Below are 24,204 nucleotides of genomic sequence, written 5' to 3'. Positions count from 1 at the left end.
ACTATATACAACAGTTGTTTAACTTTTAACAGCTGGGGTAAACTGATATTTTACTACACCTCATATTAACACCCACAACACAAGTTGTGTTGCCCTCACTGTACCCTCGAGTCTTCCCTACTGTATGTTATCATTGCAAACCACCTGCTTGTGCTATCAAGACACAAGAGGCAACTGTTGGTGTATCTAATGTTCTGTAGCAAATCAATAAAGGGATATATAATAAGCACAATTTACAATACTGCATTTTGTATACAAATATTACTCAAATCCGCTAAATTAAAATTAAAAGGGATGATTCTTTATACTGTTCAGCAGGCCATACGAAGTATAACAGCACAGGTCATGCAAGGACAATGACATCTTGTATAATGACCAAAGCAGACATTCAGTAAACTGCTAAAAAAAAAAAGAAAAAAAGGCAGTGCTGTGGACAGGAAGCAGCTGCAGAGTTCACATGTGTACTATCCGATATGAGCTATTGCTCATGTTTCCAGTTTCATGTTCATTTATGCACTACAATGAGCTTCTGCTGATGTTTTTGCTCCTATTTCATCTAAAACTGTTCCCATTATACAATTGATCAACATTTTTGTAAAAGGAACAATTCAATGAATTCTATGCGCCAAGCGTTGTGGAGTGTTTGATGAGGCAATTTAAGAGATCCCCAAGTTGTATATTCATTAGAAAAATGGTCAGTAACTTATGGGCAGTTGGTTTTGCTTGATGGTGGCCATGTTTTTTCAACCAATTTTGTTCAAACATGACACCTGACATTCACGCCAAAAAGTTAAATCTTTGTCTCATCAGATCAGAGAATTCTGTTTCTCATAATCTGAGAGTTTTTCAAGTGCATGTTCGCAAACTTTTTACTAAGAAATGGTTTCCGTCTGGCAACTATACCATACAGGCCTGATAGGCATACTTGCCAACCTTGAGACCTCCGAATTCGGGAAATGGGTGGGGGAGGCGGGGTAGGGGGGGGGGGGTTGGTAATAGCGGGGGTGTATATTGTAGCGTCCCGGAAGAGTTAGTGCTGCAAGGGGTTCTGGGTATTTGTTCTGTTGTTATTATGTTGTGTTACGGTGCATGTTCTCCCGAAATGTGTTTGTCATTCTTGTTTGACGTGACGACAGGTTGTAGAGGACGCTAAAGGCAGTGCCTTTAAGGCACACCCCCAATATTGTTGTCCGTGTGGAAATCGGGAGAAATTCGTGAGAATGGTTGCCCCGGGAGATTTTCGGGAGGGGCACTGAAATTCGGGAGTCTCCCGGGAAAATCGGGAGGGTTGGCAAGTATGCTGATAGGTAGATTGCTGCAGAGATGGTTGTCATTCTGTAAGGTTCTCCTCCCTACAGAGGAATATTGTAGCTCTCACAGAGTGACACATCAAGTTCTTGGTCATCTCCCTGACTAGACTATAATGAATTCAGCAATGTACAGCAACATCCTGGAAGAAAACCAACGCTTCCCATCCAACCCGATTGAGGTTGAGAAGCGCTGCAAAGAGGAATGGACAAACTGCCCAAAGATAAGTGTGCCGAGATTGTGGCATCCATCCATCCGTCCATCCATCCATCCATTTTCTACCGCTTATTCCCTTCGGAGTCGCGGGGGGGCGCTGGAGCCTATCTCAGCTACAATCGGGCGTAAGGCGGGGTACACCCTGGACAAGTCGCCACCTCATCGCAGGGCCAACACAGATAGACAGACAACATTCACACTCACATTCACACACTAGGGTCAATTTAGTGTTGCCAATCAACCTATCCCCAGGTGCATGTCTTTGGTGGTGGGAGGAAGCCGGAGTACCCTTAGGGAACCCACGCAGTCACAGGGAGAACATGCAAACTCCACACAGAAAGATCCCGAGCCCGAGATTGAACCCAGGACTACTCAGGACCGTCGTATTGTGAGGCAGACGCACTAACCCCTCTACCACCGTGCTGCCTGAGATTGTGGCATCTTTTTCAAAAAGACTTGAGGCTGTAATTGCTGCCAAAGGTGCATCAACAAAGTATTGAGCAAAGGCGGTGAATACGTACATATGATTTTTATATTGAATACATTTTCATTTTTAAAATATTATTTAAAAAAATCACATTGTATTGTGTGTAGAATTTTGAAGGCAAAAATGGATTTATTCCATTTTAGGAAAAGGCTGTGACGTAACAAAATGTGGAAAAAGTGAAGCACTCTGAATACTTTCCGGATGCACTGTATTTGTCAGAAAGATGATAGCACAGGTAATGCACAAGGGATGCATGTTTTGACATAGTTTACCCTTTTGTATAAAGCTGTTCAGGAATAGAGGGAGTTAGCTTCCAGAAAAAAAACCATTAATTTTTTAGAAGTTAGTATTTTGCCACTGAATTATTTTGAGCTGAGCAATATTATATATTTCTGAATTTTGATCTGTGTGGTGCTCCTGCGTATTATCTAATCATTGCAGTAGAGAGCCTTATCTTACAAGGCTTTTTGGGCTGACGGGCGCGTGAGCAGTTCATTACTTGGCATGTGGCGCATGCAGCATAGAATGGACCTGGCTTTGACATTGAAGGCCCTCTCCCCCTCGCTGAGGCCCTCGTTGACAAGTCGTACCACCTCATCTGGGCTCACGTTGCCCCTGTGTTGAAGAGCAATAGTGGGAAAAAAAACATACAGTTAGCTCTGATGTCAACTCTGTGATAATGTGGTTGAAGTTAGTACATACTCTTCCTGGTTCCATGGGATGGGCTCCACCTTAGTATTGGCTAGCAAGTGCGGGCTGTATCTGACCTCCACGTAAATCACTCCTTCTTTTGCTTTATCCTCCACAAACTCATATGCTATCCTCTTTATGGCATCTCGGTCTCCACTGGAAAAAAAACAACTAATAAACCACTTTGCCCTTTGGTGCTGATAATCTTATCACATTGACTCAAAAACCCTCACCAGCTACTACTTTTGAAATGCAATGAGTTGTTAGAGGAGTTTGTCTGTTTAAACTCCTCATCTATCTTCTGTTCATACCTACCAGGTTCTTGAATGCAATATTGGATGCAATGATTTTTAATGATTATTTACAGTACATTCAATTAAATACAAAATGTGAACATGTTCTTTACACACAAAATGATTGGTTATTTTTGTGAGGGAAAATTAGGGAATTGTGAATGTATTATCTAACAACAGAGCTAATAGGTTTAAAGTAATGAAAAAAATGTTGAAATGTTGCCCCTAAAAAATGGAATGCATTATGAATATTTTTTTCAAGCTGATACTGATGCAAATTGCTTTCTGCTTTCCAAGTCCGATACCGATAACCAATTGCCTCATTTATAACTATTAATTTGTAATGATGATTTAACTGTAGTTAGTGCACCCCTTCCTTTGCGGCTATGTTTTCTTTAATAGCAGGCGTCTTTGTAGGCTTTCAAAATACCGTCGGAGCAACGATAGCGTTTCAGGTGGCTGATAAGGTTAGATGTGTTGTTTTTTCCTCTTTGTGGAATGTTTGCATAACATTTGGTGCAAATGTATTTCATGAAACAATGAAGAAGTCCTACACGATCAACGCCATGTTTGTTCACAATCAGCTCAGGGGGATTTTACAACAGACGAGCAGGAAAACAGGAGCGCCTGATTCAACCCACCTTCAGTACAGTCCGGGTAATTTATTTTAATGTTATTTGACTTATTGGTAGGATGTCATAATTCCTTATATCGGCACAGTAAATATCTGTTAGATATTTATCATGCATCCCTACTAATAACGCAAAGCTGCCATGCAGACTTTTTCTTAAAAAAATCTATATATTGTATTGGCTTGAAAACTAAAATATATCAATATGGCCCACACATCCTTTAAAGGCCTACTGAAATGAAATGTTTTTATTTAAACGGGGATAGCAGATCCATTCTATGTGTCATACTTGATCATTTCACGATATTGCCATATTTTTGCTGAAAGGATTTAGTAGAGAACATCGACGATAAAGTTTGCAACTTTTGGTCGCTGATAAAAAAAAGCCTTGTCTGTACCGGAAGTAGCGTGACATCACAAGTTGAAAGTCTCCTCACATTTCCCCATTGTTTACACCAGCAGCGAGAGCGATTCGAACCGAGAAAGCGACGATTACCCCATTAATTTGAGCGAGGATGAAAGATTTGTGGATGAAAAACGTGAGAGTGAAGGACTAGAGTGCAGTGCAGGACGTATCTTTTTTCGCTCTGACCGTAACTTAGGTACAAGGGCTCATTGGATTCCACACTCTCTCTTTTTTCTATTGTGGATCACGGATTTGTATTTTAAACCACCTCGGATACTATATCCTCTTGAAAATGAGAGTCGAGAACGCAAAATGGACATTCACAGTGACTTGTATCTCCACGACAATACATCAGCGAAGCACTTTAGCTACGGAGCTAACGTGATAGCATTGTGCTTAACTGCAGATAGAAACAAAAGAAATAAGCCCCTGACTAGAAGGATAGACAGAATATCAACAATACTACCAAACTCTGGACCTGTAACCACACGGTTAATGCTGTACCGCCTGACGAAGCCTAGCTAACGACGCCATTGAAGCTAACTTAGCTACGGGACCTCGATAGATCTATGCTAATAACATTAGCTCTCCACCTACGCCAGCTCTCATCTGCTCATCAACACCAGTGCTCACCTGCGTTCCAGCGATCGACGGCGCGACGAAGGACTTCACCCGATCATCGATGCAGTCGGCGGCTAGCGTCGGATAGCGCGTCTGCTATCCAAGTCAAAGTCCTCCTGGTTGTGTTGCTGTAGCCAGACGCTAATACACCGATCGCACCTACAGGTTTCTTCTTTGCAGTCTCCATTGTTCATTAAACAAATTGCAAAAGATTCACCAACACAGATGTCCAGAATACTGTGGAATTTAGCGATGAAAAAAGACGATTTAAGCTGGCGACCGACCTATTCCAAAATGTCTGATTCAACTACTGACGTCACGCGCATACGTCATCATACCTAGACGTTTTCAACCGGAAGTTTAAAATTGCACTTTATAAGTTAACCCGGCCGTATTGGCATGTGTTGCAATGTTAAGATTTCATCATTGATATATAAACTATCAGACTGCCTGGTCGGTAGTAGTGGGTTTCAGTAGGCCTTTAATTTTCAGTGTGCGGCTCTCAGTGGAAAGGGTTTGGACACCACTGATTTAATCCAATGTGTCTTGATGAGACGCCGTCAAAAATAATATAAGTACAGGTGCCTTAAAGTGCTGATAACATGAACATCTATTAGTGATATCATTCTAGTACCAAATGCAAGTTGGAAAACCAAAGATTATAAAGAGCAAGCCTTAGCCATTTCAACCTGCTTGACAAAAGTACACACCCTATTATTTAGTATTGAGGAAAGACACAGTTTACATTTCCTTTACACTCTTACAGTAATGATGTCACGTCACATGACAAAGAGCAACAAAGCTTCCAGCATTTGCACTGCGTTCTCTCAATGAGGGCCCAAACGCACTCTGACACAACATCCACGAGCTCACACAGCATTTCTCCATGAGCTACACTCAACTAGCATGTTCCCTATATTATTATCCCAACCATACTGAGGCTCAGGAGTCTCCACACACAGGGTTCCATTCAACATGGCAACATTGTATTGTTGTGAGCTTTCATCGTTTTGTGAACAATTAAGCCCTGAAATGTGGTGATCCCACGTCTCTGGTTGCCATGGTGACTGAATTAATCAGATGCTGCAGACCATGTCCTGTATTTCATTTCAACTAAACCCTCTTCCCACATCTTATATTCCAGCTGTCACTGGGTCTCCAGAACAGCCCTGTTGAAAAAAAGATTTATGGAAGCACATGCACAATAACAATCGAAATGAGTTAAGTTTGACCCACACTACACACACTAAAGAGGTGGACCCTGACTCTTGAGCACATACACACCGCACACAGAGGAAATGACTCATTATGAAGCTTTATCAACACAGGCGACTTGTAACCACTTACGCAACAACGTGCATGTACTCCGCAAACTTCCCCAGGAACTCTGTAAGATTGGTCGGCTTTTGGACAATAATAATCTGCCTCAGCTCCTCCACCGTGTTGACCGTCAGAGCGATGCCGCGTCTCCTGGAGAGACAAGGCAAGATTCAGGTGACTTTATTAATGCCTGTGGGTCATATTGTTTTGCTGTCCTACGATGACGTCCATTCAGCCACACCATTATAAACATGTGTAGAATTAAATAATTAGTAGAACATCAAATCATAAAGTTGAAACATTTCAAAATGCTCAAGTATCCACCAATCAGGACTTGAGAGAGCAATAACTGAATTAGATTTAGAGCCTCATTTCCACCTAATAATGCATGTGTGTTTTTAATGATTACTGTTCAGTTACTACTATCATAAACCAACAGACAGCCGCTGATTATTTACTTTTAATTTTCAACAGGTTGTAAATTTTTCTCAGCCAAGTGTTGTTTTACAAATCAGGTTACACCATAAAGTTACTAAATTGTGTGTGAATTGTCATTGTTAGCAATCTATGTGCCCCAATTATAACTTAACTAGTTCAGGGATTCTCATTAAAGACGATATTAGGGACTTTGTGTACTTTTTTAAAGCAATCTCAGTCCCAACCCCATTGTGGATGCTATCACACAATACAGTATGTGATAAAACATGGTGAGGCAGGTGAGGTCAAAGTTTGACTCAATGTTTTTCCTTTCTATTGTGTTTTTAATGAGGTGTCTCTACATTCAGTGATTTAATGCACTGTTTTTGGATTATTTTTTATACTACAGTAATATCTTCGTTCACAATTGGTTCTGTGAAGAAGTTCTTAATTGAAAACACTTGTATCTCAAGTCAAAGTCGCCTATTGAAATTAATTGAAATCAATTTAATTGGTTTATAGCCCTCGAAAAATGCACAATTTTAACATTTAACATGCCTTTTAAAAAGAAAACCTAACTTTTAGATAGAAGTAGAAAAACTAGGACTGCCAACGTTACCGCATTAACGCATGTGATTAATTTAAAAAGATTTTGCGTTATCGTAAATTAATCGAGATTAATCACACTATTTGTTATGGCCGCACGTAAACCCGGAAGTTGGCGCTTATTGTGACACGGTGCAAAGATGAGTGATGAGAGGCGGCCAATGTCACAACACACTCCAATGGAATTTTAGATTAAACTGAGGTCATTTGTTGGCATTGCAGTGACAAACTTTCTCATCATCAGCGCACAAGTTTAAAATAGCATCTTAAAGCAAAGCACATACGTGAGGATGACGCTAGCGTGAGTGCTACATCGACACCAACTTGACTACGCAAAGAACGATAAACAACTTCAACGCTGGTGGAGTTTACCCGCGTCAATGTTGTCAACAAAAGTATCACAGATAAGTCATACACAACCTTCACTAAATAGACAGCAAGCACATGTACGCTACTTAACATCGGTGAAGACAAAGTGCTGCAAAAAGATGTCATTAATATCAACACAGCTGATAGTATTGTACCAAAAAAAGAGATCAACACTGTCATCTGAAAGGGTCCATAAGCTAAGGGTACACACACACACACACACACAAACACACAAACTATCCATCCATCCATCCATTTTCTACCGCTTATTCCCTTCGGGGTCGCGCTGGAGCCTATCTCAGCTACAATCGGGTGGAAGGCGGGGTACACCCTGGACAAGTCGCCACCTCATCGCAGGGCCAACACAGATAGACAGACAACATTCACACTCACATTCACACACTAGGACCAATTTAGTGTTGCCAATCAACGTATCCCCTGGTGCATGTCTTTGGAGGTGGGAGGAAGCCGGAGTACCCAAAGGGAACCCACGCAGTCACGGGGAGAACATGCAAACTCCACACAGAAAGATCCCGAGGCCGGGATTGAACTCACGACTACTCAGGACCTTCGTATTACTAGCGCTACACATTACATTAAACTGCGCCAACAAAATTAAAACTGGCTTACATATGTGGAAAGGGGAATTGCACTTTAAAAAAAAATTGCCTATGATTCTCTACCATTATGTAAGACAAGAACATATGGTTTTTATTTTTTTGTACATTTTAAACAGTAAATAAATGTGATCAAAAGTCCACTTATAATAGAGCCTATGGGAGTCACTCTATTCTGCCTATAAAGCAGACACTTTCCTAACACCTCATTGAGGTTTTATATATATATATATATATATATATATATATATATATATATATATATATATATATATATATATATATATATATATATATATATATATATATATATTTTATTTTTATATATATATATATATATATATATATATATATACAGGTAAAAGCCAGTAAATTAGAATATTTTGAAAAACTTGATTTATTTCAGTAATTGCATTCAAAAGGTGTAACTTGTACATTATATTTATTCATTGCACACAGACTGATGCATTCAAATGTTTATTTCATTTAATTTTGATGATTTGAAGTGGCAACAAATGAAAATCCAAAATTCCGTGTGTCACAAAATTAGAATATTACTTAAGGCTAATACAAAAAAGGGATTTTTAGAAATGTTGGCCAACTGAAAAGTATGAAAATGAAAAATATGAGCATGTACAATACTCAATACTTGGTTGGAGCTCCTTTTGCCTCAATTACTGCGTTAATGCGGCGTGGCATGGAGTCGATGAGTTTCTGGCACTGCTCAGGTGTTATGAGAGCCCAGGTTGCTCTGATAGTGGCCTTCAACTCTTCTGCGTTTTTGGGTCTGGCATTCTGCATCTTCCTTTTCACAATACCCCACAGATTTTCTATGGGGCTAAGGTCAGGGGAGTTGGCGGGCCAATTTAGAACAGAAATACCATGCTCCGTAAACCAGGCACGGGTAGATTTTGCGCTGTGTGCAGGCGCCAAGTCCTGTTGGAACTTGAAATCTCCATCTCCATAGAGCAGGTCAGCAGCAGGAAGCATGAAGTGCTCTAAAACTTGCTGGTAGACGGCTGCGTTGACCCTGGATCTCAGGAAACAGAGTGGACCGACACCAGCAGATGACATGGCACCCCAAACCATCACCCAACCATGCAAATTTTGCATTTCCTTTGGAAATCGAGGTCCCAGAGTCTGGAGGAAGACAGGAGAGGCACAGGATCCACGTTGCCTGAAGTCTAGTGTAAAGTTTCCACCATCAGTGATGGTTTGGGGTGCCATGTCATCTGCTGGTGTCGGTCCACTCTGTTTCCTGAGATCCAGGGTCAACGCAGCCGTCTACCAGCAAGTTTTAGAGCACTTCATGCTTCCTGCTGCTGACCTGCTCTATGGAGATGGAGATTTCAAGTTCCAACAGGACTTGGCGCCTGCACACAGCGCAAAATCTACCCGTGCCTGGTTTACGGACCATGGTATTTCTGTTCTAAATTGGCCCGCCAACTCCCCTGACCTTAGCCCCATAGAAAATCTGTGGGGTATTGTGAAAAGGAAGATGCAGAATGCCAGACCCAAAAACGCAGAAGAGTTGAAGGCCACTATCAGAGCAACCTGGGCTCTCATAACACCTGAGCAGTGCCAGAAACTCATCGACTCCATGCCACGCCGCATTAACGCAGTAATTGAGGCAAAAGGAGCTCCAACCAAGTATTGAGTATTGTACATGCTCATATTTTTCATTTTCATACTTTTCAGTTGGCCAACATTTCTAAAAATCCCTTTTTTGTATTAGCCTTAAGTAATATTCTAATTTTGTGACACACGGAATTTTGGATTTTCATTTGTTGCCACTTCAAATCATCAAAATTAAATGAAATAAACATTTGAATGCATCAGTCTGTGTGCAATGAATAAATATAATGTACAAGTTACACCTTTTGAATGCAATTACTGAAATAAATCAAGTTTTTCAAAATATTCTAATTTACTGGCTTTTACCTGTATATATACATATACAGTATATATATATATATATATATATATATATATATATATATATATATATATATATATATACTATATGTATATATATACATATATAATATTATATCTATATATATATATAATATTATATACATTGATTGATTGATTGAAACTTTTATTAGTAGATTGCACGGGAAGAGAATACATTATATGAAACAGTACAGTTTACACAGTACAGTACATATTCCGTACAATTGACCACTAAATGGTAACACCCGAATAAGTTTTCAACTTGTTTAAGTCGGGGTATACTGTATACATATATATATATATATATATATACAGGCCCGGCCCTAACCAATGTGGCGCCCTAGGCAAGATTTTAGGTGGCGCCCCCCCACATCGGCAGTGAAGTGTATATACTCACAAGAAACCGAATAGCTTTGTCTTTGACCTTTTTTTTACTCACAACTATACCTAATATATAAAGGGGTGGAAAAGTGACTATTACCTGCAGGGCAAACATTAGCTAACCAAAAGGCAATAACAATGTAAACAAAAAACACCTGCTTAAAAGATCTAATACAAATGTCCCTAAGGAATGTAAGGTGGGAGTACTGTAATTACCTAACGTTACATTATTATTTTCCATAACAATTTAGCCCCCTCCACAATATTAACCCGACGTTAAAACAGAACTAGCTATTTATTGATTAGCAATTGCCGAATCATGTAACATTAGCTTAATGCTAAAAAGCCAGGTTACTTCACATTCTGTAACAGACAAATAATTTCATGTAGGCTAACGTTACCTACCTGCTACCTCTGTCTTTTCTCGTTTCTCCTCCTCTTCTTTTCTCTTTTTTCTTCCCTGGGCACCTGACAGTTTTGGCCGTTTTGACATCTTGTGTTGATTTTTTGATGTGGTGACGTCCAAAAAGAGTCATGATACGGGAAGGGAGGGGGCGCACCGTGCGGGGGCAGGGGGGGGCGTAATGTTGTTACGAATAATATTTCTATTAAATAGGCTTTACTTTCCATTTTAATTAACGTGGGATTAGGGAATAAGCGGTAGAAAATGGATGGATGGATGGATTATTTTTTGTATTTAGAAATAATAGTACCAACTTTTTTTTTTTTTTTTTTTCTCCAATATTTGTGGCACTGGCGTGGCGCCCCCTGATGGACGGCGCCCTTAGCATTTGCCTATACGGCCTATGCCACGGGCCGGCCCTGTATATATATATATATACAGGGCCTACTCAGTGGCCTAGTGGTTAGAGTGTCCGCCCTGAGATCGGTAGGTCGTGAGTTCAAATCCCGGCCGAGTCATACCAAAGACTATAAAAATGGGACCCATTACCTCCCTGCTTGACACTCAGGATCAAGGGTTGGAATTGGGGGTTAAATCACCAAAAATGATTCCCGGGCGCGGCCACCGCTGCTGCCCACTGCTCCCCTCACCTCCCAGGGGGTGATCAAGGGTGATGGGTCAAATGCAGAGAATAATTTCGCCACACCTAGTGTGTGTGTGACAATCATTGGTACTTTAACTTTAACTTTAACTTTATATATATATATATATATATATATATATATATATATATATATATATATATATATATATATATATACATATATATATATATATATATATATATATATATATATATATGTAATGTAGTAACTGGTGGACTTTGTTCTTTAAAATACAGTCGTTGTCATGATTTTTATAATGATTGTGAACGATGGGCAAAATTCCCAAAAAAGTGCAGTTCCCCTTCAAACAACATGCAGATGTAAATGGTGCACTATGTAATGTTGTTAAATGGTGTGTTTACTATCTGTACCTTGTTTGCTATGTTATAGCAAATACTTTGAAAATGTGCATTTAATTCTTACTATATTTATTGTCACCAAGTTTTGAGCAAATCAGAGTCGTGTATAAATAGAGTATGGCCAACTAAACAACAGGCGTCATGACTGCTACCAAGGATGTGTGCGGCTGTCTTTTTCTGACGAAATAAACCAAAAATAATATGTCTATTTCGACTTCCAAACATACTTCAGCTCATAAACTTACAATAAAACATGCTTTTATTTTATGAAATTATGATTTTGCAGCCGCATTTAATGCACTCTGCTGCTACATTCCTGCAGTGTTTAGTGACCAGCAGGCACTCTAAAGCGCACTCGACATCTCAAATAACGTAAAAAAAAATACACAGGACGACCAAAAAAATAATTTATTACCCTCATTTTGCCAAAATCTTCATTACTTTTGGATCAAAAATCACAGACAAATTGTGACTTTTGTGTGAAGTATGTCAACTGTGGTGGTTGCCTCCAATGTATTCGTAATCAGTCTATGTATCACTCATCATGTATTATTATAGTTGATCTTTTTTTTTTGTAACATGATAAGTGAATAAGTGTACTTTTGTACTTATTTACCCATATTTCTGCACAATAATTTACATACAGTATGGTGACACTGGCAAGCTTTAGAGGATATGGAGTGATTTTTGGTCCAGAACATACTTTGCTTTATTCATTATTGACGTATTTCTAGACACTTTATGTTGTATATTTTTATGAGATTTCTAGGTATTTTTATAATCTATTAGTACAACCAAGATTTTATTTATTTTATTCTTTCAGTGTCTGTCTATTTGTATTTGTGTTTGACTTTCTCTTCTACTGTTACCGCCTTGCATTATTTTAGTTTTACAGAGTCGTTTTATTTTCTCTTAAATTCATAAATTTCTTCTGTTATTATTTATATTAGCTTCTGTGGGTTTTCTCCTGGAAAAAACGCAGATGTTGTGTTGTGTGTTTACCTCGCAGAAGTCGCTGTGTTGTTCGTGAACCTTCACTTCCCATACTTGTCTTCTTTCCGGTAAAAGCTTTTTACAATTGTCGTGGGTGGAGCAACCCCATGCTGATCAACAGGGCATTTTTACACGTCGAAAAAGTAACAAAGAAGCGCCATGAACACATTGCATCAGCTCCAAATTAGTAGCAGTCATGGTGCTCTATAGCAGACCTGGGCATTCTGCGGCCCGCGGGCCACATCCGGTCCTTTGTGCGTCACTGTCTGGCCCGCGTGAGGCCAATCATAAATTACAAAATTAATTTTAAAAAGTATCTATGTCGAGTGTGCAATACAATGGTGCTGCTTTTGTTTTGAAAAGCGTTATTTGTATTACTTCCGTGTGGACGTATGCGCGTGAGTGAATGTGAACAGCTGCAATCACAAATTACAAAATAAAGTTTAAAAAACATCTGTGTCGTGCGCGCAATACAACTGTGCTGCTTTTATTTTGAAAAGTGTTATTTATGAACGTATGTCCGGGTGTAACCTGTCAGTGAAGGTGCACAGCGACAAGTGATGCACGGTTTACACCCGAGACGCTAAAAAGAGAAAAGTTGATGACGAATGCCGTGTTTTCAACAAGACATGGACTGCCAAGCAACGTTCCCTCTAAGGTGCGCGCCTGCGCAATTGCGCACTGCTCAAGCGTCCTTTGCGCACAGCAAATATATGCCGCGCACCAAATCAATTCCCATCTGAATTCTAAACAAAATAAACACATTTATTCTGTGTAATTTTGCAATGCAACTCTGAGTGACAGTGACAACAAGCGGCCCGAACGGTGTTCGTCAACACCGTTCAATTGAACACCGTTCAATTATTGTAACGTCTATCGAGATGCTTCGAGGACAGGAATTATATCGATCACTTTATTGAGCAAAACTGGTTATATTCGGCCATAACCACAACAAAAACATGAGTAAAAAACTTCTCTATCGAAAAACTAGTCATTTTGGCCAAAAGCAACTTGTCATCTGTCACCAACACGCATACCACTAAGCCACTGGTGCGTTTATGGTCACACAAAAAGTCGGACAACTCAAACACCACACAAAGTTACACTATGACTCCTCAGTCATACGTGTGCTTATTCTACTGCAGTGGTTCTTAACGTGGGTTCGATCGAACCCTAGGGGTTCGGTGAGTCGGCCTCAGGGGTTCGGCGGAGCCTCCGCCACGGAGTTAAAGACACATCCGACTTATCGTGTAAATAAAAACTTCTCCCTATCGGCGTATTATGGATACCCCCAAACAATGTTCCCTCTAATTTTCCATCTGATTTGCAGGTTGTTTGATTGATCGATTGAAACTTTTACTAGCAGATTGCAAAGGAAGAGAATACATTATATGAAACAGTACAGTTTATACAGTACAGTACATATTCCGTACAATTGACCACTAAATGGTAGCACCCGAATACGTTTTTCAACTTGTTTAAGTCGGGGTGCACGTTAATCAATTCATGTTAATGTGTGTAAGGTGTGTAATTTGTTGTGAGTTCATGCACTGTGTTGGTTTTGTTCTTTGAACAAGGTGATGTTCATGCACGGTTCATTTTGTGCACTAGTAAAAAAATATATAACTTTTTCTTGAATTGAAAAAAACATTTTATTTTTCACTAAAGAAGGGTTCAGTGAATGCGCATATGAAACTGGTGGGGTTCGGTACCTCCAACAAGGTTAAGAACCGCTGTTCTACTGTCATTTATTATTAATGTTAATTTATTTATATTACTCATGGAATGCTGTTACTAGCGAAAGTTACAGGAATGCATACTTCATCCTATGCTTACATTTCATTGTGCAACATGAGGATGTTTAAGGGGAACCAAATGTGATCTCTGAAAGCGTTACAAATGATTTCCAAAGCAGGACCCCCACCCAGACATATTGTACAATACTAATCCATAGCTTATGAAAAACAAGATTTCCTTTATTTTCAATACAAGTGGGCCAAATCACTAATATTACAAAATAATCTCATGAAAATGACTCCTCTCATTTGAGTGTTATTATAAAAGATTGGTTTGAGACAGGTGTGCTGCTGGTATTGCCACGTGTGATGTTGCTCACATGTGCTCCACTGAATGCTCAGGGAGTTTTTGTGTTTGCTCACACACATGAACAATTAGAGGGAACATTGCTGCAAAGTATTTATTTACAGAAAATAAAGGTAAAACCGTGTGCTTAATTTGTGGTACACAGCTTGCTGTGTTTAAAGAATATAATTTGAATCGCCACTACATGACGAAGCACGAGGAAAAATACCGGAATCTGTCCGATGAAGAGCGCGCAAGGGAGGCTGATGCGTTGATGGTAAAACGGCAAACCCAACAAGGACTTTTTGCCATATTTCACAACCCCAGAATGCAGCCGTCAGGACAAGTTTCGTCATTTCTCCCAAAATCGCCAGAAAAAGTAAGGCGTTTTCTGACGGAGTTTATTAAGGAGTGCTTATTGGACTCTGTTGCACTAATATGTCCGGAAACTTGGAGCTTCAGCTGAAGAACAGAACGGCCGACTTTGACTGTTTTTCGCTGGCTTTGGATGAGAGCTGTTATGTACGTGACACCGCCCAGCTGCTCATCTTCTTACGTGGGATAACTGCTGACTTTCAAATCACGGAGGAGCTGGCAGCCATGCAGTCAATTAAAAGGGACAACCACAGGTAATGACTTGTTCACATAGGTAAATGCGTGTTTGGACATGTTAGGACTGAAATGGGACAAGCTGGCAGGTGTGACAACAGATGGTTGTCCAAATTTGACGGGGAAAAATGTTGGACTTTTAAAGAGGATGCAGGATAAACTTTAAATTAACCCTGTGCAGAAATTGACATTTTTGCATTGTATTATACATCAGGAAGTGTAGTATAAGACAGTGTTAAAAATAAAACCATCAAAAGCAATCTGCTTTTGTATAAAGTTAAGTTAGGTTAAATGAAAGTATTATTATTAATTATTATTAGTATTATTATTATTTATCTTATGGTATATCAAAAATAATATTGAGCAAAATTTAATTGAAATATTGTCGATGTGGCCCTCCAGCAGTGCTCGGGTTGCTCATGCGGCCCCCGGTAAAAATTAATTGCCCACCCCTGCTCTATAGTCATGTGAGTGCCTTTTGACCAATCATTGAGGAGATTGCCTGAAACCGAGTTGGTCATACTCTCTTTATACCCGACTCTGGAGCAAATCAATGACTTGCAGTTAAGTGAAATGTTGAAAAACATCCCTGGATTACATTCTGACAACAAAATTGTATTTGTGTCCAAATATTAGGGTCTTTTCTAAAGCAAATTGTAATCATGCAAGTGAGTAATAACCTGTGATTAATCATGATGAATCACAATTCAAGAGCGTGAATAATCTGATTTAAAAATTTTTACCACTTTACAGCCCTAATAAAAACAATACATTATACTACGGTAGTTTTATGAAGTACACAGGAGCCACATTGGCTTTTGAAATTTGACAAGACGGGCCAGCCGAACACATGATGCATTTCAAAGCATATATCTGTTGGAATTAAGAGTAGTAGACTTTCCAAACATGGGTTAGACATCTACAAACGTTTGTATTTTTAAAAATGTCATATCAGAACTTCAAAGAAACAACAAAAATGGTATCACAGGGTTAACACTTACATTCTCCTTCAGTGGCAGCAGTGTTGTTTATCACCCTTTTTTGCCAATGCGTCAACGTCTAGTATCAGTTTTGTTGTGGCAATTCTCACAACAGATATTTGCCTAATTTTGTTCTAAAATTTGGCGGGCCGGATTAAAAAGACCAATGGGCCGGATGTGGCCCCAAAGGCCGTAGTTTGCCCATCCTTGATGTATTTTAATAATGTACAGCATTTACTTTGGAGTGTGGACTTATACATTAACTCCTTCAAGATTATTCTTATTCAAACACACCATCAGCAGATTCTCCATATTTTAATGAGTAAATGACCAACGTTTAGATTTTATGTTAACATCATTCTGCTTCAGTATGGTGCAGACTTGCAGTGACACACTTAAACTGCTTTGCCAATTTGGCTGCACGCTCTATCATGTTTTTGATTATTTATTTCTTTAATTCAATGAATATCATCAACGTATCAGCGTATAGCCATAGCATAAGTTGAAGATAAACACTTTCTGAAATGAATTTGTTATGTTAGGTAATTTAACTGACTAGTTTAAAGAAATTTAAGCATTTAATTAATTTACCTGGCAACATCGAGAATTGTTTCCACCCGGATAGCTCCGTCAAGGTGAACATGGAGCTCGATCTGTGGACAAGACAAACACAATACAATTGAATAAGCTTGTAAATAACAAATAGTAATAAATATTTTTATTACAGTGTCCGAAAAGTTGTTACTCAGAAGTATTTTGATGGTTGACTACAGTAGATGTGCAAGAAAGAAGTGGTGAAGAAGTCATTTGAGCAAGGGAGGAGTCAGGGAGGACAGTTGTCCTTTCTGTATGCTGAGTGCTCAAATTCATCACAACAGGTGACAAGGACAGACGTTTAAGTTCAAAGGGTACTCAATCTAATGAGATCCAATACAAGCAGTGTGTCCCTCTCATTGATAACAATGCTCAGATATGTATTTTTACTGATGCTGTAGTCTGCAGTGATGTGCAACTGCATATTATAATACTGTGAGTCAGGGCCGGCCCGTGGCATAGGCCGTATAGGCAAATGCTAAGGGCGCCGTCCATCAGGGGGCGCCACGCAAGTGCCACAAATGTTGGAGAGAAAAAAAAAAAAAAAGAGAAAAAAAGGTGGTACTATTATTTCTAAATACAAAAAAATAATCCCACGTTAATTAAAATGCAAAGTAAAGCCTATTTAATAGAAATATTATTTGTTACAACCCCCCCCCGCACGGTGCGCCCCCTCTCTTCCCGTATCTTGACTCTTTTTGGACGTCCCCACATCAAAAAATCAACACAAGATGTCAAAACGGCCAAAACTGTCAGGTGCCCAGGGAAGAAAAAAGGGAAAAGAAGAGGAGGAGAAACGAGAAAAGACAGAGGTAGCAGGTAGGTAATGTTAGCCTACATGAAATTATTTGTCTGTCACAGAATGTGATAGTAGCTGGCTTTTTAGCATTAAGCTAATGTTACATGATTCGGCAATTGCTAATCAATAAATAGCTAGTTCTGTTTTAACGTCGGGTTAATATTGTGGAGGGGGCTAAATTTTTATGGAAAATAATAATGTAACGTTAGGTAATTACAGTACTCCCTACATTCCTCTGGGACATTTGTATTAGATATTTTAAGCAGGTGTTTTTTGTTTACATTGTTATTGCCTTCTGGTTAGCTAATGTTTGCCCTGCAGGTAATAGTCACTTTTCCACCCCTTTATATATTAGGTATAATTGTAAGTAAAAAAAAAAAAGGTCAAAGACAAAGCTATTCGGTTTCTTGTGAGTATATACACTTCACTGCCGATGTGGGGGGGGGGGGGGGGGGGGGGGGCGCCACCTAAAATCTTGCCTAGGGCGCCAGATTGGTTAGGGCCGGGCCTGCTGTGAGTTGTTTATATCATTTTGCCTCATTGTGTAGCAAAATTGACGTGTTTGTCATCCCACATTGTGTTCTCCCGTTGTTTTTTTAATACTAGACTAAACATCTCCAGTGTTCTCGTTCCTTTTGTTGATTTACACTTTTACAGTTTGGTTGTGTTATTATCATGCCGTATATGCTTGCGTGATAATGATCTTTTTTCTTCTTCTTTTGATTGTAAATAAAATGAATTATATTATGATTATTCTTGTGTTCCAGCTCCACAAACCTACAGCAGTGGCAGCTCTGAGACCATCTTGTAATAGGATGACAGCACCAAGAATGGACGGTGTACCAAGGACCGCAGCAATTTATTTTTAATGAGTTTAACTCTGCTTGCCCCTGCGCGTCCCCAGCAGGTTTGTCGTTTTACACTTGCCCTGGGCATGCGCAGTTGACCCACTCCAAAGGGCACATGTGCAGTGAAAGTACAGTAGCAGGAAACACAAAACATTACAGTTGTAGTTGTAATGTCCCTACAAGTATCAAATATGAATAACACAACTCTACATGAATAGTTACTATTGAAACACACGTTGAACATAAAAACGAGTTCGTTTGCTAAATGAAAAGTGTGATGACAGTTAAGAGATGCGGCTGTGTTCTTCTTTGTAATTACAATGAAACGGAAGAAAGAGCGTATTGTTTCATTTTCTAGACATTCGAGTTGTTTGACATCGTGCGTAAAAAATAAAAAAGGCAGGAAAAAAGCGCGCCTCGCAGAGGTCCTCTGCGCTCTCAGACGTCATCTTGGGGTGACTTGACGTACCTTGGGCTTGGTGAACGCGTCCTGCCGGGCACACAGCTGAGACATGTTAGCGGAGTAGTGGAGCAGTGGGGCGCAGAGGCGCAATGCAGCGCGACTCGCTAATATAAGCATTCCCACTGACACGCCTTCACACAATACCGCACACTGCCGCTACGTACACAACGCACTGTAGCACATATACACGCGATTGAATGGAAACGCCTTTTCTGCGTCTCTATGGCCGTGGACGGATTAACTGCACCAGCTTTGTGACGTCATGTGATGAGCCTAATTATCTTAAACCCGAGTAGGACATTTAAGCGACTACAAGTGGGGCAAGTGCGTCCCTAGATCCAGGAGATGGTGCTCAAGTGTGCATTTTTATTTTGGACTCTTTTCATCACGGTTATAATACATTAAAGGGGAACATTATCACAATTTCAGAAGGGTTAAAACCATTAAAAATCAGTTCCCAGTGGCTTGTTTTATTTTTGGAAGTTTTTTTCAAAATTGTACCCATCACGCAATATCCCTAAAAAAAGCTTCAAAGTGCCTGATTTTAACCATCGTTATATACACCCAGAGTTAAAGTGCCCATGATTGTCACACACACACACTAGGTGTGGCGAAATTATCCTCTGCGTTTGACCCATCACACTTGATTACCCCCTGGGCGGTGAGGGGAGCAGTGGGCCGCAGCGGTGGCCGCGCCCGAAAATCATTTTTGGTGATTTAACCCCCAATTCCAACCCTTGATGCTGAGTGTCAGGCAGGGAGGTAAGGGGTCCCATTTTATAGTTTAGTTTAGTTTTTTAAGGATCCCCATTAGTCTACACCGTAGTGGAGACTATTCTTCCTGGGGTCCAGGCAAAAAACATCACACAATCACAAAACAAAAGATTACAATGCAGTACAACATGATCAATAATATAATGTTGTAATACAAAAATAGCAACAACAAAAAACAAAAAAAAACAATAACTTCAAGTTGACATAATAATGTTCATACCAAAGATAAAAAGAGCAATATAAAAAAATATATATATATATATTTTTGCAAAAATAAAACAAAGAACCAATGGCCTATATAGTCTTTGGTATGACTCGGCAGGGGTTTGAACTCACGACCTACCGGTCTCAGGGCGGACACTCTAACTGTGAAACAGTGCTCGTTAACAAACGTGTGTTATTATTGTTAAAGTGTGTTTCTTGTGTGTTGGGCAGCAGGGGCAGCGTTAGATGGTGGCTACTTGGGCTCAAGCCCCTGGATGTTTTCTGAAAAGGCCTGAATTTACTTTTGAATCCAGAGTCGGGTATAAAACCAACTTTTCTTATTAATTGGTGTTTATGTGTTTGGTATCTGTTTAAGTCCCATCCATCCATCCATCTTCAACCGCTTATCCGGAATCGGGTCACGGAGACAACAGCTCCAGCAGAGACCCCCAGATTGTAGTCAGCTGGAAGCGTGTCTTAATGAAATTAAACATGTCAAGACTTGGACTTAGGTGTAGTATACGGCGTGGATTGTTTTCCCGGAATGCAAAGGAACTAGACCAGACATGGCGTGAAGGTAAATACATGTTTAATCTTGTCACTAAAAAAAGGCAAACAAAGGCGCGCACAAGGCGGAGACACAACTTGACTAAGGAAACAAAACTTGCGCTTAGGCAGACTATGGGTACGAAACAAAAACACTTACTGTGACACGAATAAAACAAAAACTTACTTGGTCAGAAAAGAGCAGAGCAGCATGAACTATTAAATCCAGGACTATGGCATGGGCAGAGCACAAACAGAGTACACAGAGTGATGACGCCAGGTCGACTACCTGGCAACTATGGCTTAAATAATAGTGACGTGATAGACAACAGGTGTGTGAGTCCGAACACATGACAGGTGAAAACTAATGGGTCGGCATGGTAACTGAAACAATGGAGCGTAAACAGAAACTAAACGAGTCCAAAACCCAAACAGAACATAGCCAAACAAAACATGATCAAAAGACATGACAAAACAATGGATGTCCGCTAACTATTTGCAACTCAACGCTAAGAAAACGGAAATGCTGATTATCGGTCCTGCTAAACACCGACACCTATTTAATAATACCACCTTAACATTTGACAACCAAACAATTACTCAAGGTGTCTCGGTAAAGAATCTGGGTATTATCTTCGACCCAACTCTCTCGTTTGAGTCACACATTAAGAGTGTTACTAAAACGGCCTTCTTTCATATCGCTAAAATGTGTTCCATTTTGTCCACTAGCGACGCTGAGATCATTATTCATGCGTTCGTTACGTCTCATCTCGATTACTGTAACGTATTCATTTCGGTTCTCCCTATGTCTAGCATTAAAAGATTACAGTTGGTACAAAATGCGGCTGCTAGACTTTTGACAAGAACAAGAAAGTTTGATCATATTACGCCTATACTGGCTCACCTGCACTGGCTTCCTGTGCACTTAAGATGTGACTTTAAGGGGGGGTTGGGGGGGGGGGGGGGGGTTAAGTTTGGTTGGAATCAACACTTCAGTCATCAACAATTGCATCATCAGAGAAATTGACATTGGAACAGTGTAGGTCTGACTTGGTACATATGTACAGCAAGTATTGGACACAGAGAGAGAGATCAGAAATTATAAGAAAAAGTGACTACATTTGATTGTTTACATTTGGTTATTTACAATCCGAGGAGGTATGATGAGGAAGGGAGGGTGTTAGTTTAGGGTTGAAGTTGCCTGGAGGTGTTCTTTTAGTGCGGTTTTGAAGGAGGATAGAGATGCCCTTTCTTTTACACCTGTTGGGAGTGCATTCCACATTGATGTGGCATAGAAAGAGAATGAGTTAAGACCTTTGTTAGATCGGAATCTGGGTTTAACGTGGTTAGTGGAGGTCCCCCTGGTGTTGTGGTTATGGCGGTCATTTACGTTAAGGAAGTAGTTTGACATGTACTTCGGTATCAGGGAGGTGTAGCGGATTTTATAGACAAGGCTCAGTGCAAGTTGTTTTACTCTGTCCTCCACCCTGAGCCAGCCCACTTTGGAGAAGTGGGTAGGAGTGAGGTGTGATCTGGGGTGGAGGTCTAGAAGTAATCTGACTAGCTTGTTCTGGGATGTTTGGAGTCTAGATTTGAGGGTTTTGGAGGTGCTAGGGTACCAGGAGGTGCATGCGTAATCGAAAAAGGGTTGAACGAGAGTTCCCGCCAGAATCTTCATGGTGCTTTTGTTGACCAGAGAGGAGATTCTATAGAGAAATCTGCTGTTTATTTTCTGCTCTGCACAGATTCGGTGACCACAGATGAGGCGCGAGCTGTTCAAAGTCGGGACCCAGGGTGGACCACTCATCTGTGCATCAGTTGGGGACGTCTCAGCGCTGCTGACCTGTCTCCACTAAAGATGATCTCCTGCTGGCCCCACTATGTACTGGACTCTTACACTATTATGTTAGATCCACTATGACTGCAGCGTGACCCCAAGGATGCAGAGATAGCAGGTGGAATGCAAGTAAAACTAATTTAATTGTCACAAGAAGCAGGGAACAAACACTAAGCAACAATCTAGAAAGTACAATGATCTATCCCTGAAGAAGGAACCCATGTAGCACTAAATAGAACTGAATAATGAGAATCAGGTGTGATGGCAGTCCATGGAACAGAAAGTAAAAGTGTTTCAAAACACAGAGAGCAAATAGGAAATACTGATAAAACAAGCGCACCAGGACAGGAAGTGCTTCTAAGCACAGGATGTTGACAACAAAACCAAAATGGTTATGAAGGATCTTGACAATTTTGCTTCTTTTGTAAGTATAATCCAGTGCTTTTTGTCTGCTTTAAATGGGAACTGCACTTGTTTCTATTTTTTCCCTATCATTTGCAATCCTTATTTTAGACAAGGACACATATCTTAGTTTTTTTTGTGCAGCCTAAATTGTAAAATACGGCTAGTCAAGATAGTTAACAATGTACAGTAGTTAAAGGGATTCACTTATTCAGCCTACAAAGCCCTCTAAAAACATTCAAAATCCACCAACAATACTTCTCTTACATGCGATGACCTCCATATTAACCAAGTGTCCAGGGTGTACACCGCCTTCAGCCCGAATGCAGCTAGGATAGGTTCCAGCCACACTTGCGACCGCAAAAGGGACAAGTGGTAGAAAACGGATACATGAGTTGGATTAGCAACATTGTTATTGTAACAACTAATGCAGAGGAACTACTTTTAGGAGCATGGCACCTACAGGTGTTGACATACTATCGCCTCTGAGTTGGTAGAAGTCTCTGCTAGATTAAAAATCATGCCTCTCACTTGTATAGTATATTGTTGTAGTCAGCCGAGAAGTTGGTCAACTTTGCCATTCAACTTAGACCCAAAGACATCGCTAGGAATGCACATCAAGATGCTTGTTTGCTCCCACCTTTTTGTTACCTGAGGAATCAGGGTTAAATGAATTCATCGTCTAAATGGGGAACATCTGCTGAAATATATAAACATCCCATAGGTCCCATTGACAGCAGACATTTCACAGATTTATTGTGTTTGTAGTTTGTATTTCTTGTTATGCACTAAGCACGACTGCTACATGATGCTTAGCCTTTCATCTTCTAAAAGTTGTAGCTCATCCTCTGTATATTTAGAGTGAAAATAGAAGTTTCTGGCTCATCCTTTGTCTCAAAGTCGCTATCATTTGCGATTAGTAGTTGTTGAAGGAAATAGCAAACGTGCGCTGTGTGAAATCAATGCGCCCCCTAAAAAAGTTCCAGCAATGCTTAAGATGACCAAAATACGGTAAATATTACATGTTATAATGAATGTGCCTGTTACTACATTACACACTTACAGCATGTGCATAAAAAAATACTGGACTTTATAAGCAGAATAGATTGAATTCCCTACCTGAATTGTTAGCTGCTCTTGCTAGCGATTTTTTATGATTTAGATAGCACAAAGCAGAGAAAGACATAGTGTACATGTTTTACATAGGGACTGTAAATGATAGGCAAAATTTCCCAAAATGTGCAGTTCCCCTCTAAAGTGGGCACAATGAGAATGTTGAGGATAAAAATGCACCATTACTTCTGCACATGCTAAAAAATTCATTGCTC

The 24,204-nt window shown here is 39.9% G+C and overlaps 1 protein-coding gene and 1 long non-coding RNA gene across 2 annotated transcripts in view; one reads left to right on the top strand and one right to left on the bottom strand.

Annotated features, from left to right (window-relative positions):
- Positions 1 to 19,347, bottom strand: part of ada (adenosine deaminase) — a 34,343-nt gene extending 14,996 nt beyond the window's left edge. Inside the window, exons 1-5 of the mRNA XM_061982814.2 lie at positions 19,120 to 19,347; positions 17,001 to 17,062; positions 6,000 to 6,122; positions 2,714 to 2,857; positions 2,511 to 2,626 (exon numbers count right to left, since the gene is read on the bottom strand). Of these exons, the coding sequence (XP_061838798.1) occupies positions 2,511 to 2,626; positions 2,714 to 2,857; positions 6,000 to 6,122; positions 17,001 to 17,062; positions 19,120 to 19,230 (556 nt within the window). The 5' untranslated portion in view covers positions 19,231 to 19,347. The remainder of the gene's footprint in view (positions 1 to 2,510; positions 2,627 to 2,713; positions 2,858 to 5,999; positions 6,123 to 17,000; positions 17,063 to 19,119) is intronic.
- Positions 6,043 to 23,174, top strand: LOC133621046 (uncharacterized). Its single transcript, XR_009817598.1, has 3 exons — positions 6,043 to 6,146; positions 18,570 to 18,709; positions 22,383 to 23,174. It is a non-coding gene; the product is annotated as an uncharacterized lncRNA (long non-coding RNA).
- Positions 23,175 to 24,204: the final 1,030 nt, after the last annotated feature.

The sequence above is a fragment of the Nerophis lumbriciformis genome, linkage group LG01, assembly GCF_033978685.3.
Source record: "Nerophis lumbriciformis linkage group LG01, RoL_Nlum_v2.1, whole genome shotgun sequence".
Classification (NCBI taxonomy): domain Eukaryota; kingdom Metazoa; phylum Chordata; class Actinopteri; order Syngnathiformes; family Syngnathidae; genus Nerophis; species Nerophis lumbriciformis.
Note: the sequence above shows the minus strand (reverse complement) of the source record. Positions and strands in the feature narration are given on the sequence as shown.